Below are 12,385 nucleotides of genomic sequence, written 5' to 3'. Positions count from 1 at the left end.
AGATTTTTATTTAGTCAATCTATTGTTATAAAAAAAAATAAGAAGAATAGTTTTTAACTATTTATTTACTTATACAGTCAAATATTTTAAAAATTACACATACAATTGTTGTATTACAACATGAATCAGAAAGAAGTAAGTAAACAATATTTATATTTTTTTAATACAATAATACACAATGTACTATGAATCACAATTGTATTCATACAAATCGCAGGCTAACTCAATTTCAATATATCTATATAAGATTGGTTTATTGTATCAACCTTGCGATCAATACTCAAAAATTCTATGCATTTTATTGTGAATATACAGAAATCGCACCTGCAAGTAAATAATAATATACTAGTTCGAAACATAATTTTAGCTTTTTGTTATTGTGTAGGAAGAACTCCAACCTAAACTATGCAGAGCAACTTATGGTGAGAACCTCTTTATGGACCGAGTAATGCTTTGCGTAATCTTAATGCGTCTTCTATATTGATTTTGACACCCTTTTTCTTAAGTCACGATTTCAATGAAGTTTTACCCAAAAATGCATCTAAGCCCTTGTGGAAACATCTTTTGTGGTGTGCCTCCAGGTGAGAAATTATTTTCTCTTTCATCTGTATGTAAAAGTTTGTCACGGTTTCTTAGTCTTTATTCAAAGTAGGAAAGAGATAGTTATAATACTTATTAAACACAAGAAAACTCTTTGGGTGACTAACAACATAAACAAACTTGTATTCAAAATTTTTGGATTTCTAATTGAGTATACAAACACTCACTATTCCTTTTAGCTCTATACTGTCAAGGATGTAATGTACAAATTGCTTACCACCATGCCAGCACATACCGTATTTCTGTCGTGTTATACCTATTCAGGTGGAATCTCAGGTTATATGTAAGCTAACTCATGCACTATCTTTAATCACAATCTGATAATTTAAGTAAAGTATTGTCTCCACTTTGCATTTTATTTATTACAACTTTTGCTCTTGGTTTTTTTTTTTTTTTTTTTTCTGATGAAAAGAGTAATGGTGCTGTCGAATCTGAGCAATTTATCCATGCACTCAATGTGTTCCATCCCCATACTCCTATTGAAGACAAAATAGAAAGCAAGTGACCAATAATAATTGGGTAGTTTTGTTATTTGAATTCTTATTGTGTAGTAGTTGTGACTAGGACAATGTCCTCCATAAGCATATCATGTAATTGTGTTATTTTTAAATTTTAGCTCACTTTATTATGCTTGAGTTCTTTTGCACCTATCTTGATTGTGGCTGTTGGTCGTGGTAAAGTTCTTGAAAGTTTATCTTTTTTTGTGGTGTAATGTGTCTAACCTTTTTCTTATATATATGTCATTACTCATTTATGTACTTAAGAAAACCCGTGTGGCTGCAACTATATTAACTTGTGTGCAGTTTACTTGTCATTTAACATAAGTAAATGCCAGAAATTGTAGCACTAAAGTCTGCGAACCTTGATATTTGCTCATCTGTAGGACTAGGTTGCCATTCTTGATGATGTTAAAGACCAGGATGAGGAATATGATGGATCACTAGGGGACTGAGACAAATTGGAGACGATACAATCTTCTCATTCTATATATTTTGACAATAAGTTAACTAGGTAACTGTCTTTGTCAATTTCTTTTGCTCAATGTATAGCATTAAACTAAAAAATAAAATGTGGATTATTTTTACTGTGGCTGCCAAACTAACTTTCGAGTATCTATGAACTAAACAAATACACCTATCACATATCTATATTGTGTATTATCATTGGTATCTCTTTCTACTTAGAATACTTCCATTTAATTTACCAATCTAATAACCTCTTCAATCCAGTAAATCTATTTGTTGCTCAGGTTGATCAGATTATCCTGTAGATTTTATGGAACAACCTTCTGTTGGTCTTGCTATACAAAGCCTTCTAAGACCTACATATATGGAAGAACACACTATCATCTAGAAGCATGTATTGGCATCCATCAAGCAATGCTGATGTAAATCACATTGTCGAAGAACAAAAGCCTGGAGGCATTTTTTACATCATAAGTTATAAACATGAAAAGGAACCAGCTCAAGATATCCCAACTCGGGCAGAGGAATTGGAGAAGGACGAAAGTCTCGAAAATGGAATTTCATTTTACAAGATAGAGATTATTCAAATTCAGTTATATTCAGCACACAGACATGAGGTAAAGTGTTCAATTTTTCTTTGGTGAATCTCAAAAGGTACGAAACTTTTCATTCTTTAGACCCAAGTTCCTTCCGGAGACAAAAAAAAAAACTGTGACATTTTATTAATGAACAATTTTTGTATTTAGAAATCACTCATCAAAGTTATTTAACGTGAAGATATTTTTAAGGTCCATCGAAGCGGACAAATTTGATTGGTTTCGGAGTTGTTACTCAATGCTTGACTCTCAGTAAAGTTAATCATCTGTCTCTGACTAATCTTCTGCTAACAATCAATGCATAGGTAAGGTGCTCAATGAAATTGTCATTTGTGCTAAATATCATAAGATTTTGCCTTGATAATTTCCAAATTGTGTACTTATATCTTCTGCCCCTTGCATTCTTCTGTTTTCCCAGCTAGGTGGCTTAAGTTCTCTCTTAACCTTTAAACAAACTTCGTCTATCCGAATGGTATACAAGGTTCCTAGTTGATCTCGAGGTTGTTCTCAATGATTGTTTTTTTTTTTCCTCTTTCTAATTATGAAAACCTGCATCTATGTTTTTTATTTCAACTCCATGGAGTTTTGCTTCATTTCTATGTCAATTCAGTAAAAAAGAAACCCGAAATTATATATTTTGAAGTACATTGTTGTGTTCCAGGTTTAAAAAAAGAATTATTTTCCTCTTGTATTTGAAATTTCCCTTAATGCCTTTTCCATCCCTTTTCCATAGTGTTTACTTCTCCTCCTCTGTTTAAATTTTTGACTGACCCTTGCATCTTTATGAAATATTATTTCTTTTACACAAGTGTGTGTGTGGAAATTTTGTAATATAATCAACCATCAATCCTTAACATTTAAGACGCTGACATTACCATCAAAATAGCACATCCTTGGCATTGCACGGGCGAAAACTAGTATTAGAAAAGAGCCCTTCTAATTCTATTTCCTAATAAATGAATTGTTTTCTTCACTACACCTCCCCGTTGCAACTCCCATCTCCACCCCCCTTCACTTCTTTGGTTATCTCACTATGAATCGTGAGATGATGATAAAGATACAAAGAAGGGTAGTATAATAGAAAAAGGAGAGTAACCATGCTACTCATCTAGATTCAAATCCAGATGAAATATATATCAACGTATGATTGGACAGTTTGAAAAATTATTACAAAAATACCCAATCATTTTTTGACACATCAATCTGTCTCTTCACTTCATTAAGTGGATTTATTCAAAAGATAGAGGGGAAGTTGAGGTTAGAGGAGCAAACAAAATGAGTGGAAGGAACAAAAGGGACGAGTGTAGTTAATGTATGAGCTAAACATGAATGGATTGGACGAGTTCAACTTAGATAAAGTCAAGTAAATGTAACCTTTTTTTATTTTTTTTTTATTTTTTTTAAATCACATCATATTACATGCGAAGAAATCTCTTTATGAAACACTCGTTTGACTTTTGTTAGCAACTGAATCCTCCATAGCCAATAATGTTATAATGAGATTTCAACACGAGCAATTTATTTCCAAGATTTTGTTCCACTTCAATTATAAAAATGTTTTTTGTTTGTAGCATCTTGTTACATTAGATTAGATTATACCGAAGATGAAAATTCATGGAAATGTACGTCTATTATTTAATCGTGTTAAATATATTTTTATAAATCATAAAAAATTAATATGGTATTATAATTCATGTACTTGGGTCAAATAATTTGATCTAGAGATCGAACCGACCTCGGAATAGACCACCCATGTCCCAACATACATTTCTGGTTCTAATCGGATCCCTAACCCTGAATTATTGCATCAAAAGATCCCCTATGTATACCTATCTTATATAAATCGTTGGAAGAAAGATATACAAGTCTCCAAAGACAAATAAAACCTTCATGGAAATTCCCTATTTTAATTGAAAAAGATTTTTGGATGGTATTGAAGAGTGGCAGTAAGAAAAGCGTTAGAAGTCGAAAGCAAGGCCCCTTTTGATTGTTTGTTAGTAACAAAAAAATTGACTATCGCATTGAATGAGAAAAGAAAAAGATACACAAGTTCATAACATCTCAATGATGAGGCTAGTATATGCAGATGTGGTTCTTGTTTTCTATCGCCCCCAATAGAAGTGATGGTCTAATGCCTTTCGATAAACTGCTCTCATCACATGCTAGCCACACCACAATTCAACGACATTTTTTGGACAGAAATTATCATTAGAACTAACTTGCAATTAAATTTGATTTTTCTGGACCCATTTGTTCGCTAAAATCCTACACCGCAAGTGCACGGGTCGCGTTCAAGTAATAAAGTGGACCTTTTGAGTTCAAGTATCGTCCCACAGAGATTGTATTAGTTTAAATTTAACTTATCTACGCCTTAACCGAAACAATAGAAAATTTTCGCTAACTAAATTATAATTTAATAACCTACTTATAAATATAAAGTCTAAATTAAATGCGTGATTATAACTAAATTTAAGTTTTATAAAAATATGATAACAAAATGCGTACTAGGATCCCGAATCCCCTTATATCAATCCCCTTTAATCCGAATTTTATAAAATTGACAACACGATTCAATTATGAAGATCAATATTCCTAATTTGTTTAACAATCTCTCTCGAGTAGAATTAAACCTACTTTCACATGCGATCTGACTATATTTCTATGACGGATGCGAACATATAAAAATGCATTAAAGATTTATGAATACTTAAAGATCACGGAAAGCATAGCGTTATATTTCTATCCCCTATCGGACTTTACGACAATTAACATAATGTCTAACTTATTTTCTATCTCTCGAGAGTAAAACAAGCCACAAATCTCATACAAATATTGCGCCTATAATTGTAGAGAAAATAAAATCCATGCTAATCATTCAATAATTAAAAACATGTTTTAACGTCAAGTAAATAAAATTCAAGATCAAGGGTTCATAATATAATGTTCATCGCAAATCCTAGCATGAAAAGATCTAGCCTAACATAACGGCAGAATTAAATAAATAAAAGTGGAATGACATCACCAATAACTGACGAAACGCGATTTATCCACAAATTAAAGATGCCGTCTGTGTCTGTGTTTCGGTATCTGTCGTCTCCAATTCCGGGCCTGCGTGCGTGATGCGTGTAAATATGTATATTCCTCCACCAGCCCACTTGCTTGTGCGTCTAATATAATCAATTCAGCTTGCAAATTCTTTAATTTCAGCCGCCACTTATACTCTCAATTCCAAAATCCAATTCCAGTAGCCTTTTTGTGCAATAATATTCCAATTCCCAGCTACTTGCTATGGCTTTCTGTGGGTGTATAACCCAGTTAATTCACTCCCAGCAGCTGGCCGACAATATCAATTCAACCGCTTAATCTCTCGGCTTTTCCTGTATGAATATCTACAATTAATTCTCAGCCCAAGTTTTAATTCCCCAAAGCAGCTGGCCGAATTTTTCTCTTCTTTTTCTGCCGTCTAATATCTTTATTGAGCCCCCAGCCTTTGTGCGTGTATCCCCTCCTTTTGTCTCGGTTGCATGTGTATATATACATCAACAATAAAACCCTTGTTCTGTATACAAATTAGGAGCCCAAGTCCAATAAGTTTTGTGTACTTAATTCTTTCGTGTAATGCAAGTTAGTCCTTCTCTTCATTTTCTCCTCAATTTTGACCCTTCATCTATTATTCCGCGAGATTTTGTCCACAAACTCAATGTAATAGCCAACTGATTATTTTCTTTTCCAATTGCTTCAAAACTGGTCCATAACTAAAAACAAAAGAAAATTAACACAAATTAGGTAAAAATTAATAATTTGACGACATAAAAACCTAGTTATGTAGTCTGAATAAGTGCATAAAATGCACTTATCACCTTTCACTTGAGAAAATAGGATGCGAACACAAGTACTCATTGAGGTCAAGTCCTGCTACAGGTTTGTGGGTGTGAAGATAGGTCAATACGAGTTATGCTCCTGGTTCAAGTCAATGATGTGTTTACTTCCTCAAATTTCCCTAAATTTTTATGGACATTTGTTTGTTCGTCAAGAGAGTTGGGTGCTCAGGAGAGCGACAATATGTAAACTTAGTATCATTTTGAATATATTCAAATATACATCTTTGTTCATTCTATATACGCTGAACAAATATTTGTAGTTATTTTTGAACCCAACTTTGATTTAAATTTTAGCAAAGTCTGTATGACGGCACATATTCTATGTTAAGCCATCGCCCCCTTGAACTCGCGCTTAACATTTCTTCATCACGGCTCTGGATCTTTTAGCAGATGATAATCATGATCTGGACATGAGTGGAAGTCAATTACTGAAGTGGGGGATTGCAATTGAAGACTGGGATTTCCTTCTGGAGCTGAGAGAGGTTTCGACTACTGCTTGCACGAGATTGAGAAATGAATGGATGCTATTGTTCAACTTCTGAAATCTCCATTCACACGCATTTTTTGCGTACTGTAAATGGGAAATGAGAAGGTCTGAAGATTATATAGCTCGAACTCATTGTTTCACACTTTGTTTTCCCACATCGAATGTACAGAAAGATCTGAAAGGATCTGAGTATTATAAAAGAACAGGCCTCGTGACTTAATAAAGCATACCTTTCTCGGCCTTTTGGCTAAGATCAAGTGTAGTATCTGTTCTTATCAGTTTAATATCTGATATGTGGGCCATTGGCTCACACGATATTAAATTAATTTTTTAAGGGGGAGGGTCCGACACAATAGCTTGCTATTGGGGCTCTTGAGTGTCGTCCTGGTGTTGCACTAGTGCCTGGACCTGGCACACCTAACCAATTCTAGTTTGAAGCATTTGGATGTTGGTCTGGCCGAGAAGGGCCTTTGTTTGATATATTAGAATGACGTTCCTACCCTATTTTATTACAGTCTGTCGCTGAATTTAGATGTCTTTATTGCTAATTTTACCTGTTTTTGCTGACAGGTTTCATTAACTATTTTATTTTGGTTCCTCAATTCAATGGAAAAGATTGTCCTTTAGTAACAACAAAAATGTATTTTAATGGAGTGTTTATCCAACTATGGAGAAATGTCCGGATTAAAGATGAATGTTAACAAGTCTATGACTTGTACACGGCGGGTGTCCATAGACAAGAGTTGGAGGATATTGTTCAACAAACTTAGAGAAAGGACTTATGTCTTTCCGTTACGTCGGTATCCCACTTGTGATGGAAAAACTTAAAATCAGCTCTTATGATTTACGTATCAACAAAATTAAGGACTACATTGGAGCATGATTGAGGGTTACATTATCTTTTGTATGGAGTGGAACTAGTGAGAGCCATCCTACAAGGTATTGTACGTTTTTGGCTTTCCATTCTTCCTATTCCGTCCCTGGTTTGCATCTAAGGTTTACTAGCCTATGCCATAACTTTCTTTGGGATTCAAAAAAATCGTTGGTTTCTTGGAGTAGTATTTGTCTACCGAAACATGAAGGCAGGTTTGGATTTAGGGAAATTAAATGCTGGAATTATGCTATTCTTGCTAAACTCTTTGGAACATCCATAGCAAAAAAGGTACACTTCGGGTGAAATGGGTAAATCTAATATTCCTTGGTGTTAGGGACATTTGGGACTACACGGCAAGGAACGGCGACTTTCCACTAATTAAAAGAGTGCTGGAAATATGTGACAGGTTTTCAGAGCCTCAACAACCAGATCAGGCAACAATTGACATAACACAGCCTGAAATAGCGACCATTGCTACAATAGACAGATTCACAGCATGCACAGCCGTTGGTATAGATTTAGTGTTACAGCTGCCTCTGATTTTCTCAGACCAAAGGGAACGAAAACTGCCTAGACAGCAACAATTTGGAATGCCTATGTCACCCCGAAACATGCTTTCATCCTTTGGTTAGGAGCTAAATCGAAGTTACTAACAAAGGATGAATTGAAGCATTTGGAAATTTACCGAAGGTGCATTTTTTGTGAAATTGCTGATGAGACCAAACAACATTTTTTTTCTCCCGTCCAATCAGTTTTGCAGTATGGGGACATATTTGAGATTTGTTGGGCGTTAGTTACTCCATGTCTACCCTACCAAGTGCATGGAAGTGGATTAAGAAAGAGGCTCGGGGAACGACGTGGCAAAGCAAAGATAAGTGGATCGCTCTTGCAAGCACTGTTTACCACTTATGGATGGCATGTAACAAGAGGATTTTTGAGGATTTAAGACCAAATGTTGAAGGCATTGTTCATAGGATCAAAACACATGTATACAAAATTATGTTCTCTTTGTATCCGTATGTTTTGATTCAATTTGAGTCTTCGTCATTAGGCATTTAGATCTTTTGTTTTTGTTCATCATTTCATGTTTGTTTTTATTGTAATTCACTTAGGTATGACTGGTGTACTTGTCGTTGGACTTTTTTTTTTTTTTAGCTCGGGTATGCCCGACATTCTTGTACTTGCTTGAACCTTTGATTACCCAGGCATGCCCGGTGTTATCATACATTATTTTTGATTTATAGTAATTCACATTTACCCCAAAAAAAAAAATGTATTCTCAAATAATTTTATTGAGATTTTATATATACAATGCTTCTAAGGTTATCACCAAAAACGAAAAGGCCAAAGGTAAAAGCTGCACCAATTGTGTTGCCCCCCATATGCACTAGTTTTCGAATAGAATGGTGGACAGTATTAGGCCTAATGTCATCATTCAAAAGGCGGCACCAAAAGAGGGAAATGACAGCAACGAGTTGGAGACCTATCAGCAAACGTCAAATGGAGTTGGAGATCAAAAGGCATGAACAAAATCGCCTAAAACTTTCCCTTGAACAACCTTTGAGTAAAACTTGCCTATATATGCACTAGAAAAATCCAAGAAAATGGACGCAATAACGTAACCAAGTACATCTATCTTCTCATACTAATTTAGAAATTTAACTTTGAGCGCCCTAGTGCATATGACTATTGAACCATCCCCTCATGGCACGAAGCAGCAGCTTTGCATTCTAGCGTGCCTTCCTAGTGTGCATGCAACTCGTACGGTTGTCGGCAAGATTTTGAAATCAACAAATAGAATAAAAAGAATTTTAATTTGCTAAACTTAAACCGTATAGAGATGGCTAGCCTGTTAGTAGGAGTCAAATGTCCATAACTGCCTTTTAATAATCACCTCTCATCGCAAGCCAGGAAGAGAATCATAATTCGAACTAACTTGCAACAAAAATCGAAGTTTCTAGACTCATTTACTGAAGTAAATAAAATGGGATGCCAGTACTCATTTAGTGAACTTTCATAGTTTTTTCTGTATTTGTAGTACTCATCATTTTCCTGGCAGACTATTGCTAACCTCGAAATAAATGCGCTGCAGAGGGATCACACCTCCTAACCAATGCCTCCAAGTCATTGATGTGTTTCCTTCTTCAAATTACCCTATATTCATGGATGTTCTCTTCGAGAGAGAGAGGTTCTCAGAAGAGCCACAATATGTAAACTTAGCATACATCTCAGTCCAATTTCCCATATGTACTTATCAAATATTTGTACAGGAAATGTTTTATTTTTTTGACCCAACTTCGTATTAAATTCTAGTATAGTTTGTATGACAGCACTAATTCAATGTTAAGCCATCACCCCCACTTGAAATCATTCTTAACATTAACTTTCCAACACAGAGTTGCTAATTTGTTTGAAATGATGAGCTCGGGATCTTTTAGTAGGTGCATAGTACCGAGCTACAGATATAGTGATGAAAACTAATTTATAAGTCAATTACGAAGTTGTTGAGATTGTAGTGGAAAATCGAGATTTTCTTGTCGATCTGGAGAGGCTTTGAATATTGCTCAGACGACAACTAAAGGAACGAATGAGCGCTATTATTATAATTTCCGACTGTTGAAATCTCCATCCACAATTCTTTTGTGTATCAGTGTATGCACTAGAGATATGAAATGAGAATGTCTTTTTGTCCCACATCGGTTATATAGAAAACCTGAGAGAGATTGGAGTGATATAAAAAAGCAGGTCAATGACTTAAACAAGCATACCTTTCTCGGCCTTTTGGCTAAGATCAAGTGTAGTATCTGTTCTTATCAGTTTAATATCTGATATGTGGACCATTGGTCCACACGATATTAAATTTATTTTTTGAGGGGGAGAGTCCATTACAGTAGCTTGCTGCTGGGGCTCTCGAGTGTCGCCTTGGCGTTGCACTACTGTCTGGGCCTGGCACACCCCGCCAATCCTAGTCCAAATGTTTCCTTTTCTCATGCATATTAATTAAAATGAGTTGAACGACGTGCTCGGCATTTTCTCTGTTCGTCTATTTCCTTGTTTGTTTGTTTGTTTTAACTAGGAATTTTAGTGTGCGGTACTTAGTAATTAGTTGAACACCGTCGAATTTTACTGTTTTAAGATTCAATTTATCTGAGATCGTGAAGGCAATTTGAATGAGCCAAGTTTTGATATTGTCATCTCCATTAGAGATGATCAGCCGTCTATGTACAAATGCATAAATATACGATTCACTTTATTCGTCTTTATCATTTAAAAAGCAATACTTGCTTGGTATCTTTCGGAGGCTATCATGGATTTTACTTTTATGAGCATTATATGACAGACGGCCCATTACTGAGATAAGCATACCTTTCTCGGCCTTTTGGCTAAGATCAAGTGTAGTATCTTCTTCTTATCAGTTTAATATCTGATATGCGAGCCATTGGCACACACGATATCAAATCACTTTTTTTTAGGGGGAGAGCCCATCATAGTAGCTTGCTACTGGGGCTCCCGAGTGTTGACCTAGCGTTGCACTATTGCTTGGGCCTGGCGCACCCTACCAAATCATTTCAAAGATTTTATGTCTCTCTCTCCCTAAAGCATTTCGAAAAGGATGTAATCACAGAATATAGTGAATTGCTGTATGCAGCAATGGAGAACTACTATATTCTCCTTGATACAAAAATCCCAGTGGCATCATATATCATATGATTCGATTGGCAAAACTAAAAACAATAGAGCCTACAGCTGCAAAAGTATACGAAATTGCACAAAATTTTGTACTTCAGGTTACTAACATCTCGAAAAGTGGCCATTACCATGGTTTCAGATCGCCAACTGGACCTGCTGTCCAGTTTAGGATCTTATTGCCCAGCTTCAAGTACACACTCTTATCATGGGGCAGCTTACGAGCAAGGCCATTCAGAATCTGATGGAAAGCGTCCCTTGATTGATCAGGTTGCGGGAATAACATAGCTTGTTTCATCGAAGGGTTGGCGAGTAATCTCTGTTTCCTCAAAATTTCTTCAATGGGAATCGAAGTGAGGATTGTATCCAACTTAGGAACATCTTTCTCTGCTACAAATACTCCGATATCTTCCCATGGAATTGCATCAGCAAATGGCAAGACAATATCATCTGCTATGATAACAGGGATGCAACCGAATATAACTGCTTCTACCAATCTTGGACTCCATGGAGCCCATCCAAGTGGACAAAGGCAAAAAACAGCTCTCTGCATGTCTTCATAGTAGGTAGTTGGGTGCTCGGTCGAGATGTCGAACAAAGGATTGTTCTTAAAATTCTCCCACACCGATGCTCGTGCACCTCTATAAAGTTTGAAACAGAAATTAGTTTTTAGATAGTCGGGTCTCATTTCAAGGATATGCGTTAGATTAAACTCTAATCAACTTATTTTTATATGGCATTTAAACGCCAGCACGATGAAGGTCTAATGAAATATATACCTTGCATAGTAACCACCTTCTGGATCATTCCCCACGTCGTAAAACAATCCTCGGAAGTAAACAAAGATGGATCGAGGAGTACTAGGAGGAATCAAATGTGTTTGCATTTTCTGTGGAGGAGCGTATGGAGGAATTGTGATGGAACCGTCCTTTAAACAAACATGGTTTCGTTGTCCAAAAGTTTGAACCAAGGTAGCACGTTGGAGCAATGTAAGAATCCCTCTTTCAATAGCCTTTTCTTCCTGCAGCGAGGCAAGTATAATATATATATATATATATATATATCATGCCAAATCCTTGCAAAAGATGCATATGAACTTCACAAGTGCAAGAGAATGTCTGGCTAAGCTTAAAATGTTATTTTGTACGAAAATAAGTAGGTTTTGAAATGAATTAACTCTTTTATTGTGAAATTTGGAAATAATTAACTTTTTTGGACAGCAAGTTAAAATTTAATTACAAAATAAGCTTTTTTTTTTTTTTTTTTTTTTTTTTTAAATTTTGGGGTCAATATAC

At 35.5% G+C, this 12,385-nt stretch overlaps 1 protein-coding gene and 1 long non-coding RNA gene across 2 annotated transcripts in view; one reads left to right on the top strand and one right to left on the bottom strand.

Moving 5' to 3' along the window:
- The first annotated feature begins 359 nt into the window (after positions 1–359).
- On the top strand, positions 360–2,668 carry LOC111376102. The gene is made up of 3 exons (XR_002699412.1): positions 360–422; positions 1,484–1,611; positions 1,850–2,668. It is a non-coding gene; the product is annotated as an uncharacterized LOC111376102 (long non-coding RNA).
- Positions 2,669–11,014: 8,346 nt separating this feature from the next.
- LOC111366451 (probable beta-1,4-xylosyltransferase IRX10L) overlaps positions 11,015–12,385 on the bottom strand; it is a 4,791-nt gene continuing 3,420 nt past the window's right edge. The window contains exons 3-4 of the mRNA XM_022987211.1: positions 11,870–12,111; positions 11,015–11,731 (exon numbers count right to left, since the gene is read on the bottom strand). Of these exons, the coding sequence (XP_022842979.1) occupies positions 11,218–11,731; positions 11,870–12,111 (756 nt within the window). The 3' untranslated portion in view covers positions 11,015–11,217. The remainder of the gene's footprint in view (positions 11,732–11,869; positions 12,112–12,385) is intronic.

The sequence above is a fragment of the Olea europaea genome, chromosome 2 (genome assembly GCF_002742605.1).
Source record: "Olea europaea var. sylvestris chromosome 2, O_europaea_v1, whole genome shotgun sequence".
NCBI classification, from domain to species: domain Eukaryota; kingdom Viridiplantae; phylum Streptophyta; class Magnoliopsida; order Lamiales; family Oleaceae; genus Olea; species Olea europaea.
The sequence above is the reverse complement of the archived record's forward strand: the minus strand, read 5'-3'. Positions and strand labels throughout refer to the sequence as shown.